At 35.3% G+C, this 27,344-nt stretch overlaps 1 protein-coding gene across 1 annotated transcript in view; it reads left to right on the forward strand.

Moving 5' to 3' along the window:
• The window catches only part of TNKS (tankyrase), a 214,166-nt gene that overhangs the window by 123,034 nt on the left and 63,788 nt on the right, over positions 1 to 27,344 (forward strand). The window contains exons 6-11 of the mRNA XM_072776271.1: positions 14,028 to 14,122; positions 14,677 to 14,743; positions 15,060 to 15,246; positions 19,464 to 19,585; positions 21,048 to 21,139; positions 21,221 to 21,299. Of these exons, the coding sequence (XP_072632372.1) occupies positions 14,028 to 14,122; positions 14,677 to 14,743; positions 15,060 to 15,246; positions 19,464 to 19,585; positions 21,048 to 21,139; positions 21,221 to 21,299 (642 nt within the window). The remainder of the gene's footprint in view (positions 1 to 14,027; positions 14,123 to 14,676; positions 14,744 to 15,059; positions 15,247 to 19,463; positions 19,586 to 21,047; positions 21,140 to 21,220; positions 21,300 to 27,344) is intronic.

Below are 27,344 nucleotides of genomic sequence, written 5' to 3' on the forward strand. Positions count from 1 at the left end.
TGGCCCTATAATGATTATTATTTGATATGATCTCTTCGGTTTAAACTGTTGGGTTAGCATCAGTTAAGGGTAAACCTTAGTGGGTGAAAAGGCTTGCTTAGGGACAAAGAGAAGTCTGATTTCAGAAACTTCTGGCTTAATGAGAAGCAACAAAAAATGAAGAGTTAATTATGGACTTAAGAACTTCGAGATTATCTGTAGCTTTGAGCATTATTAGGCACTGTGGTCTGGCCATAATATAAAACCAATATAAACTGCTAATTTCTTAACTCATTTTGTACCAGTTACTTAGTATCTTAGTTTCAGGTTGCCATACCATAGAGTGAGTGGCTTAACAGAAATTTATTTCTGAGCTCTGGAGCTGGAAAGTCCAAGATCAAAGTTCCAGCATGGTCAGTTTCTCATGAGGGGCTCTCCTGCTTGTGTCGGGCCACCTTTTTGCTGAGAGATAACACACAAGCTCTTAGGTGTTTATTATCTATCAGGGCACTAACCTTATCATGAGGAGGACTCACTTCATGACCTTATCTAACCCTAACTACCTCCTGAAGGTCCTGTCTCCAAATACCACATTAGGGTTAGGGCTTCCAACATATGAGTTTGCTGGGGTGGGTGTGGACACAAAACACCCTGTCTATAATAACACTTGGTTATTTTTGTATCACTACCTTTTTAAAAAATATTTCTTGTGTAATAATTGCTTCGGAAGCCTAAATCCCTTTCCCCCATTCATATTCATCCACTTACTTACTTGCTCAATAAAATTAGAATTATAAAGGAAAGTTCCTAAAAGCATCAAGAATCCCCATAATATTCTTTTTTCAAAAAAGACTGTTTTCAGTGACTAATAACAAAACGTCTTTCTCTACTAAGAATAGCGTCAGTAGTAAAACTTCAGATACAACACTATGAATACCATACATAATTAATTGAAATTCATATCTGGGTAGTCAAATTAGGAAATTTGAAAATAGACAAACTCGAAATATAAAATATTTCATATATTGATTTTCTTTTGTGACGATAGTAACATGATAATACCCTACTGTGAATACCATAAAAATGCCCATTAAAGTAATCTAGTTTCAGAGAGAGTTCAGTACCTCTTGGAGTTGGGGAAAGGGCCATTGGCAGGGAACAGAACTGGAGCTCTCTGCTCTTAGCTGCTCTTAGCTGTCAAATTCACATACGCAAGCTCAGAAACGACTTTATCACTGAACGAACTTTGAGGTGATAGCGTATCTCCCAAGTCCTAGAGCTCTTAACAACATTAAAATCAGCTACAGGAATTTCTCCCAGTTTACATGATTAAAATGACTATTTAATAATCTAACATGGAATGATTCCCTCATAATCTTTAGATGCCAATCGATGTAACTTGTGTCCTGTTTCCAGAGTAAGTCAACTGTCTGTTGAATGTTAGAATCTTTGATGTTTAGATTTAAAAACCTGAGACTGTAAATATTAATTATAAAAAGGAATTCATGTGAGGTTTGAATAGTGTGAAAACTTTTCTTCTACAGGTATAAAGCATCAGGTTAGTATCAGACATGAAACCTGGTTTCCATAGAGTCTGCCAGCTGTTTCTCATTAAACAATGCAAAATTAATGTTGCACCTTCTGAGAGTGCTAAGCATTCTTTTTTTTTTTTTCCTACTGTACAAACCCAATGAGAGGAAGCTAGAAACTCATTTTCATGCATACATGTCAATTCTGCTGAATCTGAGACTGGAAAAGAGAAAAACAAATGTCTGGCTGTTGAAGAATCCCCTTGGAATTTCCATGATGAGAACGTTAAGTTAAAATTGAATTAAGTTGGCATTCAGAACTTTATTCTCACAAATATTCCTCTGTGGATTCCTGTTCTTTCTTGTGTGGTTCTTTCCTTCTCTTCCCAGTACGTACGCTTAAAGATAGTCCTTTATAGTCTCAATTTAAAAATAAATTTTTACTGTGTAAGACAGCTGAGGTACAGAATCATTATAAGATATTCCATAAATTCGGGATCCCTGGGTGGCGCAGCGGTTTAGCGCCTGCCTTTGGCCCAGGGCGCGATCCTGGAGACCCGGGATCAAATCCCACATCGGGCTCCCGGTGCATGGAGCCTGTTTCTCCCTCTGCCTATGTCTCTGCCTCTCTCTCTCTCTCTCTCTGACTATCATAAATAAATAAAAATTAAAAAAAAAAAAAGAAAAAGATATTCCATAAATTCTACAAATTTTCAAATGCCTTAGGTTCCCTCCTAAAGATGACGACATGTGTTACTTTGGAAGAATATGCTCTCTGATTTGGAAAATACCAGTCATATTTACCTCTGTTCATGTAGCATATCTGCACAGATGAATCATCTTATCCAATTTCTATTTCAATTTCCTGTTATTCTTTTTTGTCCTCTAATGCCTACTATTCTAGACAACTATTGGTAAGAAGTCTTCCATTTCAGGGATCCTCATCCAGAGGTATGGTCACACTCTCATTATTCATAGGGTTTCACATATAGTACCCTTATGGATCAGTGCTAAGGTAGCCAGGACTACCAGTGTGATCCCTGCCAGCCAGGAGTTACTCTTCTGCCACTTAGTCATGTTAGTCCATTTTTTAACATGCTATCCAGAACCTGAGCACCCAGCCAGAGGAAAAGAAGGAAGGCAGAATGGGAGTTCTGAGGTCAGATGCCTAGATTTGATCTTTAACTCTGCTATTAATTTGCTATATTAATCTCTCTGTTTCTCAGTTTCCCCCTTTATATGGAGATAATATTGTTTGTAGCTCTGGTAATTGGTGTGTAAAGTAAATATGAGTAAATATAAGTTAATACCTATAATACATTTTTGAATAGTGCTTGGTACCTCGAAAGTCCCCAGTAGATTTTAGCTATTATTTTCAGTAAACTACTCTGTATTTTCAAAATGTTTTCATATCTTCTATTTCATTTTCGCCAGAAAATAATTCAGTGAGGAGACCAGTATTATTGTCACCCAACTTTCCTCATTATGGAGATTGTGACTGAAAAACATTAATATGTTAAACTCTCTTAGGTTCTAGGAGTGGTATCATGCCTATCATTGCAAAGTAAGAGTACTGATATAGTCCACTGTGATGAGACCATTTATACATATTTTGCTCGAGGTACTGTGATTTAGAGAACCATTGATCAGGAGGCCCAGGACCAGAGGAAAAGATTGGAAAAGAAAACATTCCTATAGAAGGATCCAGTAATGTGTAATCATTAGAAGAGACAAGTTAAAGGAGACCTAGTTTTTGAAAGAAAGTATAAATATTTTTTTAGAAAAGTTTTATTTCTACTTGGATTCATCAGTTTTCATTCCCGAGATAGTTTCTCTTTTAAATTCTCTTTATAAAAGCCCAAGAATTGAGAACCTTCAAGGAGATTGTCTAATCTTCATTATGGTACTACTTTAAATCTCCTTCAAAAGTCAGGCATCAGTGATACGTATTTCCATGGACTCATGCCCATATTGTTTCTCTAGCTTGCAGGTTGTTTTGATTCTGATTAAAGTATCAGTGTCTCGAAGAACTTCTTAGGTATACCTAACAAGCAGAATTATCATATCTCTCTGCAAGAATGAAATTTAATAAGCTCTGATTATGTGGTTATTATATTCTCCTGGAACTTTATATTAATGTCTGGTAATACTATTTTATTTGTAGAAGGGAAATACTGATCTATCTTAACCAAATGATAAGTTTGAATGAGGTATTTTTATGTTAAGATAGCCAGAGCAGAGATTAAACATAACTAGCTGTACATAATCATGGTACAGCTACATGGTGGAAATACCATACAGAGAATAAGGTAAACTTATATATAATAATACTTCAAGACGAAAAAGCAAATTCCAGAAGAATATATGATCCATTTGTGTGACCAAAACAACAGCAAAAAGAACTCAGAAAAACATGTTCATGTCATAGAAAAAAATCTGAAATTGGTACTTGTGCATCTAAAAACAGTGGTTATCTTGAGTTTGTTGAGCTAGAAGAAGAGGTAGAACATTTTACTTTATATTATTTTAGAGGGAATACATTATTTTTATAATTTTTAAAAAATATTTATTTATTCATCAGAGACACTGAGAGTGAGGCAGAGACATAGGCAGAGGGAGAAGCAGGCTCCATGCAGGGAGCCCCATGCAGGACTCCATCCCAGCATCCCAGGATCACAACCTGAGCCAAAGGCAGACGTCTAACCATAGAACCACCCAGGTGCCCCTATTTTTATAATTTAAAAGGGAATTCTATTTGAGAGGGAATAGTGAGTAAAGTTAATGGATAATTGAGAGCAGTTAAAACTGAGAAAATAGATATGTGATACCTCATTTTTGAAATCTTATCTGAATGTATGTTCTTATAAAAAAGCAGAACTAAGTATTGGAATTTTTCAGTGTAGTGATCTTCTGTTTGTTTATATATACACATTATAAAAAGATGGCAGGAAGCTAAGAAAATTACAAGGATGATATCCGGAATTCACAGATTCACAGAGGTAGTAATTGCAAAATTGATGGTACACAGTGCAATCTTATCACGAAAAGTAGGCTATCCAGACGTAATATGTCCCCCGTTATGATACTGAGGTATTGTCTATGAAATATTCTTACTAAAGAGGTTGCACATGAAAGAGGAAGTTCCAATTTACATGAAACACAGAAGATACAGCTAGGCACAAGTGCAATCCTCACACAGGGAAGGGAGCAACTAACGAGGTCTCTTCAGCAAGTCAGGATCATGAAAAAAGAAAAAAGGAGAGATGAAGACCATTGTAGATGTAGAGAGACTTAATGGCACAAGACCCCCCAAAATTGACCCTCTCATCCAGCGAACCAACTTTCCGAAGTTTTTCAGACAATTAGGAAAGGTACTTTATATGGGTATTAGATGGATTTACCAGCGTTTTGTTAGAGTAAGTTTGGGGTTTTAAAAGAAAAGGCCCATAATTTTTAGAGACACCTATGGAAATACGTAAGGGGGGATCCCTGGGTGGCGCAGCGGTTTGGCGCCTGCCTTTGGCCCAGGGCGCGATCCTGGAGACCCGGGATCGAATCCCACGTCGGGCTCCCGGTGCATGGGGCCTGCTTCTCCCTCTGCCTATGTCTCTGCCTCTCTCTCTCTCTGTGTGACTATCATAAATAAATAAAAATTAAAAAGAAAAAAAAAAAAGGAAATACATAAGGGTGAAATGTTAACAGTGTCTCGATTTTGCTTCAGAATTCTCCGGTGGGAAAAATACAAGATAAAAGAGTGATGGCAGATGCCATTGTAACCAAGTCTTAATAATCAATGATTGTTGAATCTGGGTGATGCTGACATGAGTGTTCAGTGCTGAAAAGATCATAAATTTTTACCTTATGAAGCCATTTCTGTAACTATAACAAGAGCAAGAGGCCAGAGGAAGAACTTGAATAGTATGTGGAGCTTGTATGGACTGAGGAAGACTACACTTGAGTCTTTTCAAAAGAATTGTTAAATGGGAAGAGAAGTATCCTTTGTTATCTTTTAAGCCAACTTTTAATAGGATTCTTTTCCTAGTTTGGCAGAGGAATAAGTCTTTCTTTATTCAGAATGCCTGTGTGCCCTTGCACGTAGGCACGCACATGCAGACACACACACAATTTTCTGACTTGGGACAGCTCCAGGAACCAAGAAATTCATTCAGCATTAAGCTAGAGTAGGATGACTGAGCATCCCCGCCTGCCTGGGATGAATGGGTTTCTTGGGACCAGGAAAATCTTGGGCAAACCTGGATGAGTCAGTTACTGTAGTGTGGAAAATTCCAGAGGATTTGATCGAGGCCACATTGGGTGTTTATCTTAATAAAAACCAAAATACACTATATAGCATGAGGTTAGACAGCTTTCTGATGACTTATATCATGGCTTCACAGTTGTGGTTTTGTTCTTTCTTAAGGAATGCATCAAACATCACCCAGGCCTGTGTTGAAATGTAGGTGTATATTTTTCACACAAATTTAAATTCAAATTCACCAAGCTGGGTTTTTCATGTCCTCTGTTGCCTCTTCGTAATGTAAATCAAAAGCTGACAATAACTTTATTTTTTTTTTAATACCCTGCTAAGTATAAGATACTCTGTTAAGCCTTCAAACCTGAAACTGAGATATATTTTCTGTTCTGAGCTCAGGGTAGATGAGAGGAGACAAATAATTACTGTATGTTATTTTGTGACAAGTGTTAAAGATTGTGGCAAATAGTTTTAGGACCAATCTTTGGCAATCTTTTTTATATTTTATTTTCAAAAACAAACTGTCCAAAGACAGAACAAGAGGAGAAGAGATAATTTTTTGGAGTATTGGAATTTTGGGATCTCATTTTAAAATCTTATCTAAGGAATGTGCCAAAGAGTGTGCATTATTACAATACAATAACAGTCTTAAGAAATTAAGAATTTTTATATTTTATGCTTTTTAGAAGAACAGTGTTAAAAAGATTGGGATATTCTATGGTAATGGTTAACTTCCAAAGCTTCCTCAGCACAATCAGATCAAGGAATGCTTTCCTCTGGACCCAGCAGTCATTTGTGAGAAAAGCAATGTGTGTTTTGTGTTAAAATATAAATGCTAGGCAGCCTGGGTGGCTCAGCGGTTTAGTGCCTCCTTCAGCCCCAGGGTGTGATCCTGGAGACCCTGGATCCTGGACGTTGGGCTCCCTGTATGGAGCCTGCTTTTCCCTCTGCCTGTGTCTCTGCTTCTCTCCCTGTGTCTTCCATGAATAAATAAAGTCTTAAAAAAAAAAAAAATATATATATATATATATATGCTAAAATTCCTCTTGGATTGACTATATATAATAATGCATTTAAATCTTAAAACCTAGTTATCATTTCTTTGCTCAATGGAAAAAAAAAGATTTAGAAATTAAATTTTTATATTCTGGGCCCATAATAATATATAGGGCTTTGAAAGCAGATAACTGCCTTATGTATCCATAAGATTCTTTTATTTTGATATTTAACCCTCAGGAATATTTTGTCTTCCATTGTTGTTTGGATTGTTAAGAAGTCACATGTGAAATTAAATTTAAGTTGGAGAATATTGTGTTACTGGTAGACCTTTAATTTCTTCAGAAGGTATTTCATTTATAAGTACAATCTAATTCCCAGTCATTTCAGCTAATTAGTAATTAGGGCATTTGAGCCATGTGTAGTGAACCAGGGAGAGCAGAGTAAAAGGTAAAAGATGAGGTTGGAAAGTTGAAGAGTAGTACTGGGAGAGATTTTTTTATGGCCTTCTAGATTATTATACAGACTTAGCTTTTACTTAGAGGGAGATGAGAGCCCTTGGAAAATTCTGAACAGAGGATTGGTATATCTAACTGGTATATATTAACAGAATCATTCTGCTTCTGTGTTGGGTGGACTCTGAGGGGATTATGCTGGAAGCAAGAATGCCAAGTAGAAGGCTGTTACAACTCAGCCAACTGAGAGAAGATGAAGACTTAGACCAGGCCAGTGACAGGGAAGTGATTGGATTCCAGAGATACTTTGGAGATAGTGCCAACAGAAATACTCTGACGCAGTGAGCATAGTGTGTGAGAGAAAGATGGTAATCAGGAAAAACTCAAAGTTTTTGACCTTATTAATGAAAAGGGTAGAGTTGCTATTGACAGCAATAGGAAATTCTTTGTTGTAGGTTTTGGAGGGAATACTAGAAGTTCACTTGTGGATATGATAAGCAGGAGATGTCTCCCGTGTATCCTTGTGGTGATGTCAAGTAGAAAGTTAGATTAGGAGAGTCGGGAGTTTAGCAAAGAGGATAACTGAGCTGGAGGTGGGATTGAGGAGTTCTTAGTGTATCACAGTTTTTTAAAGCCACAAGACTGGATGAGAATACCAAAGGAATGAGTATAGATAATAAAAGAGATTTAAGGACACCGTCCTGGAGTATTCCAATGTCAAGAAAATGAGGAGCAACCAGAAAAAAAAGACTCAGGAGTAGCCAGTGAATAGGCCTTCGTGTCCTAGGTGCCAAGAAGAAAACTATTTCAAGAAAGAGGACGTGATTAGCTATGTCAAATAGTACTAATAGATAAAGTAAGGGGAGAACTGATAAATGACTGCTAAAAAGTACTAAATATGTAAGATACTTATTAATAAGGTGATAATAAGTAGTAACTACTTTTATTGAGCTTTTTCTGTGTGATACTGTATTAGATACTTTATACAGTTTTCTGTCATCCATAAAATAGCCTTAAATGGTAAGAATCACAGTTCTCATTTTACAGACACTGGAAGGCAAGGCTCCAAGACACTGAGAGATTAGTTCAAAGTCATAGATCTTGTCAATTTGCAAAGCAAGAACACAAACCCCAAATTTAAAAGCCTTTATTCATTTCCTTATATTGTGGCACCTGGACTTACAGTAAGGTTGCAGTCACAGCTTTTGAACAGGGCTGTCCCATGCTATTTTTGCTCTGTATGTATGTGTACGGTAAGTTAAAGCTATCTTACATGCTTTATTCTGTGCTGCAAATCTGTATCATAAAAGGCAAGGACAGATATATATGTTTGTTTTTTATGATCTGATTCCAAGAAGAAAACTTTGAAGGGATCCCTGAGTGGCTCTGCAGTTTAGTACCTGCCTTCGGCCCAGGGTGTGATCCTGGGGTGGTCCTGGTTCGGTCTCGCATCGGGCTCCCTGCATGGAGCCTGGTTCTCCGTCTGCCTCCCTCTCTCTGTCTCTCATGAATAAATAAATAAAGTCTTAAAAAAAAAAGAAATTTTGAATTATGAGATTTCTTTAAGTAAGAATTCTTTTTTATAAACATTTTACAGTATGAAATATCAGTAATCTCTTACAGCAGGAAAAAATAGTTTTTATATTTGCAGTTCCACACTTTAAAAAAAAAAAAGATTTTATGTATTCATTCATAAGAGACAGAGAGACACAGGCAGAGGAAGAAGCAGGCTCCATGCAGGGAGCCTGACATGGGACTCGATCCCAGGTCTCCAGGATCAGGCCCTGGGCTGAAGGCGGCGCTAAATCGCTGAGCCACCCGGGCTGCCCATGTTCCACACTTTTTATCACTCTTCATTCTTGACTTTTAAAATATTCCAACAACAGATCCGTTTTAAGAATAAATCTAAGATATGCAAACTGGTGGTGACTGCTGGCCTGTGTATGATGATGTCTTAAATGTTTGCTTCTTGTGTTTACTAGTTTATAACACCACAAATTATCAAGTACCATGTGTGGATATTTTACAAATGGGTCTGCTTGATTTTTTTTCAAAACCTACATTACATTCTGCTAATTATCCTAGCATTTAGAAAATTAACTTTTATCATTACTTTGCCATTTGGTAATTGAGGTGTAAAGTTGGCACTGTGTGCTAACCATTCATTAAATTTAGTCCTAGCCCACATGATTTTAATTGCTTTTGCATCAGAAGATAGTATTTGGTATAGAATGTTTAGATGCTAAACATGATACCTACTGCCCTTTGTTCTAGAGGAAAAACCTCTGGGCTCTTAGGAGTGTATGCTTGTTCTAATCATCCTTTGTTCTTAATTTTTACTTTTTCTTTTTGCTTTCTACCATTTTCTCAAATTTATTGCATGCATTTTACAGATTTGTATGTGCCTTCTAGTGATGCTATTAAGTTTGCATAATTAGCATCCACATTCGAACTACTACTTAGAAAGGCTTCTTTGGCTTATTCTGTCCTTACTTTCCCTGTGAGTTTATCTACTCCCTTAAGAGCTCAGCTACCTCTACTTAGGCGCTGCTCCCGTTTTGCCAACTGACACCATTGTTACCTGTCTCCTCTGTTAGTCCTGCAGTCTTCGATTTGGGTCTTCTGCTGTCAGGTTTATACCCCACCCCAGTTTATTCTCTGTGGAATAACTAGAGCAGTCTTTCCAAAACTGCAATCTTTTAATTTCTGTTTCAGGCTCTTCAGAGTTTTCCCCTTGATCTTAGAATCTCCCTCAATCTCACATATTACACTTAGCCCCTGAATTTTTTTTATTTCCTTCATGTCTGGTGGGTATTAATATGTGCTCTTCCTACTACCTGGAATAAAGTTCACCAACCTTTTGTCTCAGTGATTGCTGTTTGTCCTCAAGTCTACCCTCGGGAGGCAGTTCTGAGATTCTTCCATAACCTCTTCTGCTGGCCTCCAGAGTGTTTTTGGTATGCAGCTGCTAGCCTCTCATGACATCCTGAACTTCCCTTGCTACAGTCTTTGTTACGCTTAATAGTAGTTGTCTGCTTTTCTCTAGTTGATTCCTGAGAAGCGAGACTTTGGTTTCTTCATCTTTCTGAATGAATGAGCCTTCTGAAAAATGAGTATATATGTATTTCATTTAGGGACTTATGTTTCAGAGGAATAAGAAAACTCATAAAGGCAAAGTATTGAGCCTTTCTTGCTTACCATGCTACCCCTAGCACTTAACGTGCTGCCACATAGCAGATGCTGAAATATTTTATTTTATTAAAATTTTATTTATTTTGGAGCACAGGGCGGTGGGGGAGGGCAAAAGGTGAATAGGGGAGGGTCTTAAGCAGACTCTGTGCTGAGTGTAGAGTTCAATGTGGGGCTTGATCTCATGACCCTGAGATACATGACATGAGCTGAAACCAAGCACTTAACTGACTGTGCCACCAAGGCACCCTAATACTCTATTATTTTATATGAATGCCAGTGATAACCGAATTAGTGTTCAGCCTTTACTATTCCTGAATTCTAGTTAGTCCCATAATCACTGCCATATTGATAAACCCAAACCTCAGAATCTGTCTGGCTTCCTCTTCTCTCCTCCCTTCCCCTTTCCAACCTATATCATTCCTTTCTTTACATCTGTTGCTGACATTTCCAAACTGGAACTGCCATACCCTTTACCACCTGCATCAGTCAGTTATCAGATCCTGTCAGTTCTGCTTTATAACAGTTTTTGGCACTCACTCCTCAACCCTGTTTTTTCACAACTGCTTTATTTCAAGCCTCCTATCACTTCCTACCTTGTCAATTACAGAGTCTTCTAATTTATCTAAATACAATAGCTTAGAAAGTAAATACATAACCATTATCAAAGCATTATAAATAATTTTTATTCTCAGTGATTTTTAAAAACCCAGAAACTAAATATTTTCTTATGTTTTATCCTTCTGAATAAATAATGTATGTATATATATTCATCCATTTAGGGACTTTGTGAAAGATTTTTAATATGAAAAACGAAAATATTTTTGTGCATCAGTAATGAAGATGTCACTTTTTTCATGTAATATTAAATGTCAGCTAAGTCCTATAAAAGAGCTTACTGACTTATTGACCAGATATCCAAACTACTCATTGTCTCTTGAGGAAGCTTCACAACTAGAGTGTGAAGTCCAGTTCAGTCCTAAAGGTGGGTCAAGATGGAGTAACAGAAACTAGTTTTACTTTCCCTCCTGAAACAATTTTTTAAAAGCTAAACAAATATATGAAACAATGGTTTTCAGAAATTGGACATCTGACAGTACATGGTAGTGATTCCTGAGAGAGAAACATTAAATAAGCTGAGTTGTGTGATTGTGCTAGCTTACTGCCTAGGAAGCATTGCTTTTCGAGTCCTTAAATGGGAGAGAGGAAATCCAGGAGGAGTCCATTGGTCTCCCTGAGAGGAGAAGGTGAAATTCAGAGTTTAGTGAGACTGTGGCAAGAGTTAGCAGGTTGAAGGGCCATGAAAAGAGAGTTGCACAGAGAAGACAGCTCCAGAGATCTGTGGAACTCCCCCTGACTGTCTTCAACTGAGTACTAATTAACATGAGTCTGAGGAAACCACAGAGGGTGATAAAAAGACCTACTGAAAGACCGTTAGAGGTAACAACCCTGGCAAGTCAAGTCACATGGCATCCGTGATTGTTTCTGGTGCTACCAGCCAGAGTGGACAAACTTCCTGACTCATTAGGTATCATAGGTACTCAGAAGGGTGATACCCCACTGGAAGGGGAAAATTAGTCCTAGGCTAAAGACTGCTCTGTTTCTGTTTAACAAAGCTTAAGAACAAACTCTGAAAGCAACCATAATCTCTAAAGAGAATGGTGGGAGAGAGGGCAGAAAAAAATATTTGAAAAAATAATAGAATATATTCCAAATTTGGTGAAAACTATGAACCACAAATCTAAGAAGCCCAACAAGCCCCAAGCATCACAAGAGAAGGAGCAGCAGCAACAGGAGGTATACCAATGTACTTCACAATCAAATTAAGCAATTTAAGCCAGGGATTGAGAAAAAATATTAAAGTACCCAGAAGAGAAGCCACATGTACAAAAGAACAAACATAAGGATGTTGGCAAATTTCTAGTCTGAAATGATACAAACCAGAAGATAGTTAAGGAACATCTTTAAAATATTAAGGAGGGAGAAAAACAGCTTTGAAAATAACTTGATATTTCCTGGCAGTATTATTTGCAGTAACATTCGACATGTGTCTGAAAGCAGAAATTTGGATGGGCAAGTTGTTTAATGATACAGAAATTTTAATCATCTATTTTTATATGGTATTTTACATTTGAGAAGTGTTTATATCTGGAAGAAAACTTCTCATAGCACATTTTTTTAGATAGCTAGGATGGATGCTATTTTACACATGAAGAGGCTGAGATGTATAGGTAATATGACTTAAACAGTTTCATAAGATCCAGGAATATAATCAAGTTTCCTGACTTCCTCTTTGGTATGCTCTTCTGATCTACATGGTCTCCTCATTATTAACTGTATACTGCTCAAAAATATTTCCTAAACTTAGAAGCTGTCAGAACATATAAAATGTATGGTGTGCCTTGAAAGCAGTACTAGATAGTATAGTATTTAGTGATTCTTTTGTATCCTGCCTTTTATAGTATATGAAGAAAAGAAATTGAAAATCTTACATGGTATTTATATCATGGCCCAAATAGATGAACAGAAAAAAGTGAGAGTACATTAAGAAGGTATATTAGACCCTGTGTGAAGAGCTGTTACAGTATTTAAACTTTAAATAAATGAGCAAAGGTGGAAAAATTGCAGTGGTCACAGAAAATCTTTTAATTAATGTTATTTCCATTTAAAAAAAAAAGTAAGAAGTTTACTTATTTTAATTATATTAGATATGAGCAGAGAACCTTTTAATAACTTGGTTCAAATTAATGTGCCACAAATTAGTTGGGAAGAAACCATATTTTGTATTTATGCTGCATATATAGTACATAAAATAGAAAAATTAAATACTGTCTTGTCATATGTCATTGCATCCGATACAGCAAATTAATTTTGATCCGTTGCTGACAGCCACATGGAATAAATGTGGTGCATTGTCCTTTTGGTTGCCACTAAAGTTTCTTCAAATTGTTCTTTAGAGAGGCTTTTCAACCTCCTTAATCAAGAGAAATTTTGAGAGCCACCTCTTTAGAGAAGGCCTTATGATAGCATTGGGATTTAAATGCTCAGACTTGAAAAGTGGGCAGGATTTAAGTAGGATAAAGTACAATGTTTTTGGTTATGAGGAGTATGAACGGGTCTTCTTAGAACACTGAGAATAGTTCATGTTGGAAAGAAGTAAGAAATAAAGTAGAGAAGGTAGGATAGAGCTAGATTAGTGAAAGCCTTAAAAAACCAAGTAGGAGGGATGCCTGGGTGGCTCAATGGTTGAGTGTCTGCCTTGGGCTCAGGTCGTGATCCCAGGATCCTAGGATCGAGTCCCACATTGGGCTCCCTGGGGGGAGCCTGCTTCTCCCTCTGTCTATGTCTCTGCCTCTCTCTTTATGTCTCTCATGAATAAATAAATAAATAAAATTTAAAGGAAAAAACAAGTAGGAGAAATAGATGAATGGCACTGAAGTTAGAATTTACACCTGAGGTAAATGAATTGTCCCTCATCCAGTTATGAAATGTGATCTTCTGGCACTTCGACTCAATGTTTTCTGTGTATCTTAGCATTCATTGTATTTCAGACTAAGTAAACACAGATGAGATGACAGAGCAAGAGTGGTTTATTTCAAGAGGGGTCATGTTTTTATTCTTTTCTAGTCTACGCCTCTACATCTAGCAGCGGGCTACAACAGAGTTCGGATAGTGCAGCTTCTTCTCCAGCATGGTGCTGACGTTCACGCGAAAGACAAAGGGTAGGGGTATCCATTTACTTTTCCTAACCGTTTTACGGGTGGAGCGTTATGCTTTATTTTCAGCATCTGAAACACTAAAGTTCGTTCGCACTAGACAAAGTCACGTATCCCATTTCTTTACAGCCTACGTAGCATTTTAAGAATGTTTGTAAATTTGTTTTGGCTTCATTTTCGTGTTCTGCTTATTAAAGAGGCTTTCTCATGGTAATGTCTAAAATTAGTAAATTTTACTGCAATTCTATAATTTGATGCAATTCACTTTTCCCAATTGCATTTATTGTTTTTCAACTCAAGTTACATTCCAGAAAGGGAGATAAGACAAATTGAAAGTTTCAATAAGCCAGTAATATAGCTATCCCATTCATCTGGTATATAAGGATCATCTTTTATTAATAAACCAAATTCATTAGTTTACAATAATGTAATCTGATTTTTTTATCCTAATAAAATCTTGGACATCTGAACTGAGAAAACTTACCAAGGTTGATACTTCTTGGATAAATGATTATACATTATTTGAAATTGCAGTATTTAATTGGCCTTTTTTCCTTTAGTGGACTCGTGCCTCTTCATAATGCATGTTCATATGGACATTATGAAGTCACAGAACTGCTATTAAAGGTAAGAGTAATTTTTAAAAAGTAAATATTACTTGCTTTTTTTCTAATTTGTCATAAGTTCTCACATGACTTGTGGACCAGAGTTTTAAGAAAATAAAATGTTTTTTAAAAATATTACTGTTGCCTTAACATTTTTTTAAATGTAAATTGGGTTTTTTTGGTAAATTTTTTGTACATTGTTTTTAAAAGCTGAAATTAAATAAAAATACTTACATTTCAAGAGTCATAACTGAAATATACAGTGAAAAAGATGTCTTCTGAGTTTTACTTCATCCAGCAAAATGATCACTGACCTAAAACTTTTTTTCTCAATTCAGCATGGAGCTTGTGTTAATGCTATGGATCTCTGGCAGTTTACTCCACTCCATGAGGCTGCTTCTAAGAATCGTGTGGAAGTCTGCTCTTTGTTACTTAGCCATGGTGCTGATCCTACGTTAGTCAATTGCCATGGCAAAAGTGCTGTAGATATGGCTCCAACTCCTGAGCTCCGAGAGAGATTGACTTGTATGTATTTATATCCCAGACTCAATATTGCTCGTTGTAAATTGGAAGATCTCATTTTTTTAGTTATTAAACTGGTGTCTTGTCCAACTTAAATGATACTTTTCCATTCTTTCACACTAGTTTATAATCCTTATTTCTGATCCTGTACTTTTCTTTTAAGGCTAATGAGGGTGAGTCAGTCAATAACCATTTATTCCATGCTTACTGTGTGCCAGGTACTGAAAATACAACAGTGTACAAACCAGAAAAAAATGCTCTGAGCTCACAGAGTTTATATTCTTGTACTATTGGTAATAGTATTTGATATCTAACATTATTGAGTACTCACTGTTTTCCAAGCACTGCAGGTTGACAAAGTTATTGCCCCAATTTAAATAAGGTCCTTTTATGATTTGGCAGAAATAATATTCTTAAATGCTGATACATATTACCTATATATACATATGCATGTTTTTTATGTAAACTTTTTGTTTAGTTTTAGATTTACAGAAAAGTTATAAAAATAGTAGAGTTCTCATATATTCCATAGCCAGTTTTCCTTCCTATTAACATCTTACATTATTAGTAAGTTACACTTGCATAATTAATGAACCAATACTGATACATTATTAACTAAAGACCATACTCTACTCAGATTTCCTTAGTTTTTACCTTAAGTCCTTCTTCTGTTCCAGGATCTCATTCAGGATACCATATTATGTTTAGTTATCATATCAGATACTGAAATATATTTAATTCTACATGTGGGCATTGTCATTTTAAATTAAACTATGCATCACCTACGTAATAATATCTAACTGGTCCCCTGGTTGGTATTCTCTTTCAGGATTCTAAGAATCCGGTAACTGGACTTATGCCTGAGGAAAATCTTTAAATGATACTTAAGAAAAAGGCAGAGTCAAAATGATGCTAAACGTCATTTAAACTTAAGCAGATTAAAAAATAAATTAATAAATAAACAAACAAACTTAAGGAGATTTTAAAGTGGTTTATGTTAAACCAGGAAGAGTTGTAATTTTCATTTGTTCAAGTAGAAATTTAAACTTATTTTGATATTGGAACAGATGACATCAATTAGATTACAGGCCAGCACAAACCAGATTATAACTGTGCAGATATCTTAGCAATGAATCCTTGTAGAAATGCCTTTATTCTCCCTCCACTCATATGACCCTTGTCATATGTTATCTTGCATTATATAGGTCATTCTTCTATGTTTAAGTTCTGTCTTCCCAATGAAATTTAAATTCTTAGACTTTTTTTTTCTTTTAAAAAAATATCTTATTTATTTATTCATGAGAGACAGAGAGAGAGAGCGAGCAGCAGAGACACAGGCAGAGGGGGAAGCAGGCTCCATGCAGGGAGCCTGACGTGGGATTTGATCCTGGGTCTCCAGGATCATGCCGTGGGCCGAAGGCGGCGCTAAACCGCTGACCCACCGGGGCTGCCCAACTTTCCATTTTATTACTGTCTTTTAGCCCAGCATGATGCTTTGTTACCTAATAAAAATGTACTGATGGTATTTGTGTTTGGGCCCATCTATCTACCTACCCTCAGCCCAGCACAGTGCGTTGTGCACAATGCACAGCAAGTTTATTGACTCAAAACTTTTTAAAAATCTTTTTCTAATTTCCTTCTTTTAGTTTATCCCCTGGGCTCAGCTTTATCCCCCATGTCACCTTTAACTTCTTTTTCCTTTTAAATATTTTGCCAATTATGAGTATTGTTAAGAGTTTTTATAGTGTATTTCACTAGACTATCTGGTTCCAGGGTACACATGATTTAATGGAAATTTGTATAGTTTTGTGAAAGAAGTTCCCTGATTATTTTTCAACCTCAGTATTTTTTATTTTATTAAATAAGATTCTATCAAGGAATTATTTGAAGAAAAGAATTTAACAAAGTTGGAACTTCTCTTAACTATGGTTTTCATCACCACTGCCTTAACTTTGCATTTCACAATGACACAATTCTTTTTAAGAAAATTATACAAAAACAAAGAAGAACAATATTTTCATCATACCCATCATTACAGCATTTTCATTACACACTGTTTTTTCCTGCTCTTCTTTTTTTTAATGTGTTGTTTCCATGAAGTTAAATGAACAGGTATTTTGGATTCTGCACATACTAGAGGTAAAAATAATAAAAGTAGCTTTCATTCTTGTTTCAAAATGCATTTGTCTTAAAAGAGAAACTTTTTTTTTTAAAGAGAAACTTTAAGGCATTTTATAAATATTAAGTTTTCAGAATAAGTTTGAGAAATTTGCAGTTTCACTGCCTTCTTTTTAGCTACTTAAGTACTTCCTTGTGGTTTTAAAAAACAAACCTTTAACCTTTGCATTTAGAGGGACCTTTATATTGTAGATAGATTTTTCCATTCTCTCTTTTTTTTAATATTGAGTATATATCAATAAAATATTTTAAATTTGAGAGTCAATTTGGGCAGAAATCTTTACTTTTTTTCTAAAGAGCAAAGATAAGGAATATTTTACGTCTTGTTATTTGAGAAAATATCATGTTGTTTAATTGTATTATTACATTCTAATTTCTTGATTTCCTTAGTACTGCCGTCTTATTCTTTATATTTTTCATAAATTTGCCCATTTAATTTTTTTGAGTCCCTTTCCTGAAGGGGCAATTGAAAAATTAGAATTGCTTTTATCATTTAGATAATCATAGAACATTTGTCATTAGAGAAAAAGCCAGTATGATTTGAATTCAGTTTAAATTTCTCTAGACTGATGTCCAAAGCAAAACTATACTTTTTGTTTGAGATCAGTTCTCAATAGATTGCTTTCCTTTACAGTTGTCAGGATCCTGCTCCCTAATACAGCAGTTTGTAATTCTTCCTCTTGATTTATCCCTAATTTTATCATTAAAATGAAAATCTATAATTTTGTTATTTGGAAATACTGGTTTACTTTTACTTCATTTGACCCTGACTTTGAGTTTCTGAAGTTTCAAAGTCCTACACTTGAGGAATTTACCAATGATAAGGTACCATTAAACAAGAGGTTTTATAAAAATGGTTTTCTCCCAGAACATGCCATGACTTATTTTATAAGCATTCAGTATTCACACAACAAATTGAATACACACTGTGCTATATACCAAATAATATGCTAAGTGAGAGGACCACCATAGCAAATAAAGTTATGGGATATGTCCTGTGATATAAGGGTAATGCAAGTGCAGTGGACTTCATAAGAAGGAATCCTAGCCCAATAATGGGGAATATCAGGAAGACTTATCCAGAGTATCTAAACTGAGATTGAACAATAATAGTAGTTATTAAGGCACATCTGTGTCTGTGTGTGTCTTTCTCTGTCTTTTGAGGGACAGAGGGGAGTGAGATGGAGAACTTAGGAGAGGAGAGAGAGGAAAAGAAAACAGTTCGGTAGTAGGCAGGTGCAAAGGCCTATATGGGCCAAGGATTGCTACATCATCCATTATGTTACATATCATTTGTATCTTTTTAGAACAATTTTCAGTTTTTTGTTAGCAAGTGATCATATCAAAATACCAAAATTGTAAAATAGAAAATATGACCATAAGTTTTTAATTTAGAGTATTGGATTTTTATTTATACTGTTAATCACTCTTGAAAAAATCCCTTACTTGCTTATACAAATAATAAAATATTAATTGTTCTTTGAAAATTATCAAACTCTAGCACTTCCCCCATAGTTCAGTTCTTCCCTTCTCTGTGCTGAAGCTATTAATTCTTTGGTGAGTATTTTTCTAGGTGCCTTTTTTTGTATCATTTCTTATATTTAGTTGTGGTGGAAATAATAGTAACAATACAAAAAATTTGGATCAGCTTGTCTTTCCTACTTTAATTTTCATTTAATTATATATACTTTCATGATACTATGTACAGACCTATCATTCTTATTAAGAGCTTTAAACTATTCCAGTGTGTATATGTTTATAACTGGTTTCCATTGGTGGACATTTTTGGTTCCTTGTTTTAAAACTTATCTGGAGTGTCTTTATGAACTCTGAGAGTATAAAACAGTCTTATTTCAAAGCATTCATTTTTCAAAATTTTTCATTAACTATACATCCTTTGCACATTTATCATCATATCATCTGTTGCTGCTTCGATAAAATAAGAGCAATGTGTAAAATTAATAATTTTCTGATGTATAATCATGCTAAAATGATTTTTACAGATTTTAAATCTTTTATGTCAACTATTCTTTCTTTAACAGATGAATTTAAAGGTCATTCTTTACTACAAGCAGCCAGAGAAGCAGACCTAGCCAAAGTTAAAAAAACACTCGCTTTGGAAATCATTAATTTCAAACAACCACAGTCTCATGAAACTGCGCTGGTAAGATTTTACTGTTAATCCATTCCTTAGGTCTGCAATAGTAGTGGAGGCACAAAGTGTCATTTTCATTTCAGAAACCTTACAGTAACTTTAGTGTCTGAAATTTCCATTTTAATGTTGGTTGCATTGACTTTTAAATTTGGTTCAGGAGGTAATTGCTTTCATGGGTGAGAGAATAGACATTTGCTCACCCTTGATTTGGGAATTATTTTTACCTGTGTTTTTACCCAACCATATTATAACAAATCTACTTTTGTGGCCAATTCTTTCATAAAATAAAAGATGTAATGTTCCCCTTAGAATCTTTTTTTTTCATGGTTGCTAGGTAAAGACTGTTTGTTTTCCATTAAAGATTAAAGTATTTTCAGTGGTACTTGCATCATCTTTTGGAGCAATTATCCAAAGAATTATTCATTATCCAAAGAGTTAGTACATTCATTATAGAAAAACAATGAGTATGAAATTTTTGCTCCAGACTGTACAAATTCTTTTTTAAACTATTCATGTTTTTTCTTTTAAGGCCCTTTCAGAAAGATTAGCTTATTTTCCTTGTCATTGACCACATTAAATTTCAGGTGTAGGGCTGGTAGAATTATTCCAAAATTCAGAATTTAAACATACATGATGCCTCTATCACAGACCTATAAATATGCTTCAGTTAACATTCCCACATATATTCAGCAGAAAAAAAGTCAAGCTGTGGTCAGTTCTTTCTGAAAACGACATTAAAAGAGTCATCAAACTTAAATGGGCCACTATATGCACACATAAATACATGGCTCTCAGACTAGAGTTCAGATACATTCAAGTTCTCCAGCATTATGCCAGGAGATACTCGAAGCAACAGAGTAAGCCTGGCCTGCTTTTTTGGAGTGTTCGTTGTATTCATTAGTAAGTAGTTCGTTACTCTTAACATTTTAATACAAACATTAATATAAAACAAAAAATACCAAAAATTGTATAAATGTAGGATAAAACATAAAATTTCTGAGAATACATCTTCCACTAAATTCCTTCAAGTTTATTACCTTCTTGCCTGTACCTGGGCATCTAGGCTTATATAGTGCTTAAAGTAGCTCTGGGGCAGAGTTTGAGAACTTTTGATTTATGTGGCTGACAACTTAACAAAGGATTGACTAATTCAGGTGTAGATATTTGTAGCTTTGGAGAGGCAGCATTCTGATACCTTTAAATAAGTATAGATTGGATAATTATATATTAGCCAAAGAAAAAGAAACAGTGTCTCTCTTAATGCTTAACAAAAATCATTTCACCTTAGTTTGAAGGATTATGTCTTGTACTTCCAGTGTATTTAGGAAGAATTTTATGATCTCTATAATGTAAAATATATCTTTAAGTATGTTTTGACAGAACAACGTTCTAACTAGTCATCAGATGCTATTTAATTCTGAAGTCTACTTGTCAACATAAGTTTATTAACTTAGCTGTGTTTACTTTACAGCACTGTGCTGTGGCCTCCCTGCATCCCAAACGAAAGCAAGTGACAGAACTATTACTTAGAAAAGGAGCAAATGTTAATGAAAAGAATAAAGAGTAAGTGTAATTGCAGAGGAAGCAGGTCTTAAAAGGGAAATGCAACAAAAGTTAGGAAATTTTCTTTTCTTCTCTCCATAGTTTCATGACTCCCCTGCATGTTGCAGCAGAAAGGGCTCACAATGACGTCATGGAAGTTCTACATAAGCATGGAGCAAAGGTAAGACACACCTGAAATAAAATGTCAGACTTGCAATTGAGTAGCTAGGTGCTCTTAAGGCTCTTACCATTCTCTCTGATTTTCCTAGAAAAATGAATTTTGTAAAGGACTGTTACCATGTATTTGAAGTCACCTCTTCTCTTTTAAAGCTGATTTAAGTCTTGTTACTAATAAAAATAATTACCTGTGTTTTATTGAACTTTACTATTGTTCTTCTGTAAAGCAGTGAAATGTAGCTATGGTCTTATCATTCAAAATACATTTAACTCTACCTTGTTTTATAATAATACTGGAACTGGTAGATTTTGATACTCAGCATCATTGATGGTTTATCAGAATAATTTATGTAAATGATAGAGTATTGCTACTTATTTTAAAGAACATTTTTGTTCCTTTAAACTGGTAATGATAATTATTTTCTCAAATAACCTTGACACTAAAGAAATAAGAAATTTTGCAGTAACCATTTTTGTTGGCATTGTCTGAAATTATTAATTACTTGAGGGAGGAAGGAAGCAAACTGGTTGTTTTTCAGAGGTAACATGAAATTGGAAATTTTTAAATCCTTAAGACTGTATATTTTAAAGCAGAAGTCTCCAAAGTAGACAGACACTCTATGGAACATACAAGACAAGCCATTGGAGACAGGAAAAAATATTAGAATTTTAGTTTATTAAAATAGTAATTTCCTTATTCCTGAATAACAAAATTAATACCTGCTAATATTTAATAAACAGTTTGATGCTGGCTCCCTCCTTAGGTCCATGTGTCAGCCTGTCTGAGTCAGCTCGAGGTGTTTCCTGGGGAAGAATGGAAGTCTGAGTAGCAAGGGTAGCAAGGGATTGACACTGACAAACTCGCTCATCTGTTCATTTTCAGCATGTTATCATGCATACTGCATTTTACACATGTCCATATGAGTGGATTTATGGATACTATCCTAAATGGTAGATCCTTCATAAGGAATATTGTTTTTAATCCAGGGAATGACAATCTCACAGCATAAAGAGGTTGTCTATTTCATAAATTAGTATTTTCAAGAATTGTCATACTTAGGCGTTGTGTTTTTTTTTAAATGAAAATAAGAGGGTCCAAAATTTGTCATCATCTGTGATAACAAATGACTTATGTGTAGGTACTTTTTACATGTATGTAGGTATTTTTTAAAAAAAGAAACATAAACCCTTAATGGCAAATATTACATATTTTAAAGTAAATGAGAAAGTGACTGCATTTTTTTAAAAAGACATTTATTTATTCATGACAGTCACAGAGAGAGGCAGAGACATAGGTAGAGAGAGGAGCAGGCTCCCTGCAGGGACCCTGATGCAGGACTCAATCTCAGGATCCCGGGATCATGACCTGAGCCAAAGGCAGATGTTCAATCACTGAGCCATCCAGGTGCCCCATCATTGTGATTTAGTAGGCATCACTAACAATGTACTTTTTCCACTGGTTCTACATGTCTCTGTCACATGTTTTGAGCTAATGTGGTCAATGGGACAAGCTATTGAAAATGAACTTAGAATTAGACCTTCAAATCTACATTACTGTTTTTATGTTTTTTTTAAGGTTTTTTTTTAAGCGAACCAAAAGACATTTTGTAAATTAGTAAATAGGATATTTTTAAATATTTAACTGTTTCATCTCTTTCCCAGCCTTTGTAATTCTCTTTTTGTGTAAGTTTTACACATATCCATTATGTATTAGTACAGCACTATTTGTTACAATTTACAAATGAACACAAATATTTATTGAAAGGGTTCTCAAAACATTTCTTCACTCATAAGGTTCACAATCCCAAAATTTGGATATCCTTGCTTTAAAAAGGACCATTGCTGTTTTGTTTTTTTTTGTGTGTTTTTTTTTTTTTTAAGATTTTATTTATTTACTCATGAGAGACACAGAGAGGCAGAGACACAGGCAGAGGGAGAAGCAGGCTCCATGCAGGGAGCCCAATGTGGGACTCGATCCCGGGACTCCAGAATCATGCTCTGGGCCAAAGGCAGATGCTTAATGACCAAGCCACCCAGGCATCCCCCATTGCTGTTTTTATATAAAAAGTCAGGATGAACTGGAACAAAAGGAAATAGTTCTATAGATTTATTACCTATTTTGAGAGTATGACTAGTGCATTATTATATAAACAATGTCTTGTTACTCTGTCAAGCAGAAAATACTAAGCTAAGTGGGCTCTCTGCTATACTTAAGAGAATTGCATGTTTATCATTGACCTATTTTTAAAAATAGCTATGGCATTTATAACGTTCTTGAAAAACCATGAACAGTGCCCTTCATTTTTGGAAAATATCTATTGGTTGTCTCCCATGAGTCATTTTATTTCGTGAAGTTTCAATGAAAAATAACATTATTTAATAGCTATCCAGTCAGCATTACTCAAGGTATATGGTTCTCAATCTTTTTCTGCTCTTTATGTTCACATTACGTTTTCATCAATAACATCTCAATCCATCAGTGGAGCACATATAATTTTAAACACCCTGTCAGTAATAGAGAATGACTTTTAGACTAGTTTGCCCTCTCTAGTCCTTCCACTGTAGTTGACCTAAACCGGGAACTTCTATTAAGCACTTTAAAATAGAGGGAAAAAAAAACATATTTAATCAGGGTTATGAACGAATAAATACCAATTGCCATCCTTACTCCCTGGTTCCAAAACAGGCTGCTGTCCCTTAAGGTTGGTGTATATGGTGGCTACTGTCATAGTAAAAACTCACTGTAAAAACTCAGCTTAGCTGCTGTTGGGCCCTACGGTTTGCTTGCTTAGTCTGAAGAACTCATGGTTTCAATTTGATTTTTGGACAACTTAGCTTTCCATTTGATTCTAAAAGCACCTTCTGAACAAGGTACTTGAATTAAGACTCAGCTCTCTTACACTATTTCCTCCATCCTGCCTCCTTCCCTACCTCATGTCAAGTTCCCAAGCTAAGGCTAATATATCAGAAAAGGCAGAGAATTTGATAGGGAGATCTAATATCACAAATCTGTCTTAGATAGAACTTAATATTTATGTAAGTCAAAACATTCTTTTGCTTAAAGCTTGATGATAAATAGAAAGTTCAGGTTTGGTATGCGTGTTAAAATAAACATATTATAACATAGACATACTTTGCACTTTATAGTCCTCTACTTTCTAGTTTTATGAACTTGAATTTCATTTCCTGGAACCTTAATTGACTCATCAGTGATATTTGTGTATTAATACCTCCTCTGTAAGTATTTGTGTGTGTAAAAATTAAATGAGCTTATGTATATATAAGTATATAGTATAGTACCTGGCATACAAGCAATACTTTAAGCATACTTGTAAATATGAGCATTGTATTTTTTCCATATTTGTCTTTGTAAACATATATTGCATGTTTCCCTTAATTGTCTAAATTTTTATATAAAAATTATATATCACTTTCTTTATAATTTGTTTTGATCCACTAACTCAACAAATACTGAGATACAAAATGATTAAGACTGTAGGCTAGATACTATGGAAAATACCAGTTTGAAAGTTTATGCAACTACCAAACTTGAGCTAATCCTGAATCCAGTTGAGTGGTATTAGCAATGAAAAAGGAAGAAAAAGATGAAACCCACTTAAGAGGTGGACTGTTAGAAATTAATCAGGGATTGGAATGGACTTAGAAACTGGTGGTACCATACAGGGAAGTGAGAAAGCTAGAGAGAAATACTGGTTTCCTATGCCTTGATAATTTGGTACTTAGAGTTGATATGATATAGGAACATGTAGATAAAACTAGCAGTTGAAAATACACCAGTAGAGTATGAAAGACGGTCTAGGATTAGAAAGATCTTTTGGAAAGCCATTGACATAGTGATCATGTGTTGCAAGGTCCTGGTAGAAAAAATATGGAGAGTTAAGGAAGGGACCTTTGCAGATTACCATGTTTCAAGAGAGCTGCGGGAAGAGAAAATTGACAGGTCTTTCAGTGTCTGTTGAGTGCAGTAGGAGTATGAAGAAGGAACAGGTGTTCAGTGCTGCAGGGAGAAATCAAGGTGTAGGCAATGCCATTTAATTGGGCAATTTTTATACAAAGGTTTTGGCAGCTTTTGAAGGTGGTGTTCCAAAGATACAGAGGTAGAGAATTGTATTTGTTAGGGTTTTGGCAATAAGCACACTCAAAGTGGGTAATTTGAGGAAAGCTTAATAAAGCAATTATATACAAAGGTGGGCAGGGTTTAAGGATATGAGCAAAGGATAGCAGCAAGTGGGGAGATGTTATCAACTCTGGGCAAGGGGCAAGGAAGGGGAGAGGTCCCCGGAAGCCGAGAAGGTAGCTATTTGGGGAAGGCCCCCTTTTAACCCTGTAGCCTCCGCAAAAGTTTTTCTAACCCCTCCTCCTCATCTTCCTGCTTCCCACCGGTCTCCTGCTATTGCCTCTCATTGGCCAAATGTAGTAAGAACTTAAAGACCAAAAGAGCTCATTGATATGATCCATACAAGTGAGTTTTCCAGGACACAGAGCAAGTAGAGGGATAGATGTGGATCTGGAGAGGCAAGCAGGCAATGTTCAGAAAAAGGATAAAAAAATGAATGTCTAGTAAAGAAAGGAGGGTTATAAGAAAATGGGGGTATTAGACACCTCATTTGAAAAAAATCTACTTTTAGGAGGGGCCATGATGAGATGAACACTGGGTGTTATACTATATGTTGGCAGATTGAATTTAAATAAAATATTTTTAAAAAGAAAAATCTACTTTTATAGTGGAGTAAATTTCCATTTCTAAAAAGTTAAGTGTCTCTTATCAACTCCCAGCTTTGCAAGATTACATAAAACCTAAATGGGAGAGAAATGAAGATTTTATCTTTCTTGTGGCAGGTTTTTGCTTTATTATTGTTAGGTACCCTGGCATTCTATTGCTACTGATTTGTCTACTATCATTATTAAGTAGAACTTAATTCCAGCTGCATATGATATTATTAATACCTAAGAATGAAAGGTTTCATTCAGAAGTGGGTTTTTATTCCATATATAAAAGAGCTGATATTTTGTCATTACTCGAGCATCTGTTAAATGTGTGGAGCATGGAGAAATTTCTTTTGATTGTTCATTTGTCTTAATTTGACAGATTTATTTATATTGTTTGTAAGAAGAAATTGTGTCAATAGTAATTGGCATTCAACAGGCTTATTTCTCACATTGAGAAGTGATGAAGAGTCTTTGCTCACTTTGGGAAAATGTGTTAGCTCGTTCTTAGGATTTGATTAATGCTTTTCTAGAGGTGGATTGATAAGCAGTTTCTATTAGCCCTAAGATGTTAAATAAAATGCATTCAAAGCTATAAAGTACCTCTTATAGTTCAAATATCTGCAGTTTGAGCCTATAGGTGTAAAGAGCAAAAGGGCCAGGGTCTGAGAGACATTACAGTTATCAGAAACAGATCATTTGAATCTAGATTAAGCATACATGGAAATCTGTATTATATAAATGTTCGCTTGTTCCTTCTCGGAGATAACCCATATTGTTATCCCATAGAAATAATCTACAGAAATTGTACCTGACAGTCACAAAAGACTAGAACAAGGAATTTGGAAACTGTTGGATACCTTGACTGCATTTTCTGTCTCTCTTTCTGCAATTGGTTGGGTTTCTTTTCTTTGTTGGTCTTTGTTCATCTATTTCATTCTTCTTTTTATAAACTGTATTTTTCTGTTTTACTTCTTTATGCCCTAAATATGGGCTTTGCAGCCCCTCCTTTATGTGTCTTTGGCTTAGAAATATACCACCGATAGCTACTGTCTCTCCCAAGTCTCAAGGATGAGAAGGGGAGAATCCAAATGAGGCTGCGGTTCATGCACATAGCCATTGGATTGGCTCCTGCTAGTCTAATCAGCTATGCTCAGAGAGTTGTTTCTCAGACAGTTAGGGCATGTGAGAAGGTGAGTACCCTTTTAATAAAACAAAATAAATAGATGCCATTATAATACACCTCTTTTCAGAGAACTTGATTCTTTTAAAATTCCACGTGAATCGTGAAGCTTTGCAAATAGTGATACACTCAAGTTCC

This window comes from Canis lupus, chromosome 15 (assembly GCF_048164855.1).
Source record: "Canis lupus baileyi chromosome 15, mCanLup2.hap1, whole genome shotgun sequence".
Lineage (NCBI taxonomy): Eukaryota > Metazoa > Chordata > Mammalia > Carnivora > Canidae > Canis > Canis lupus.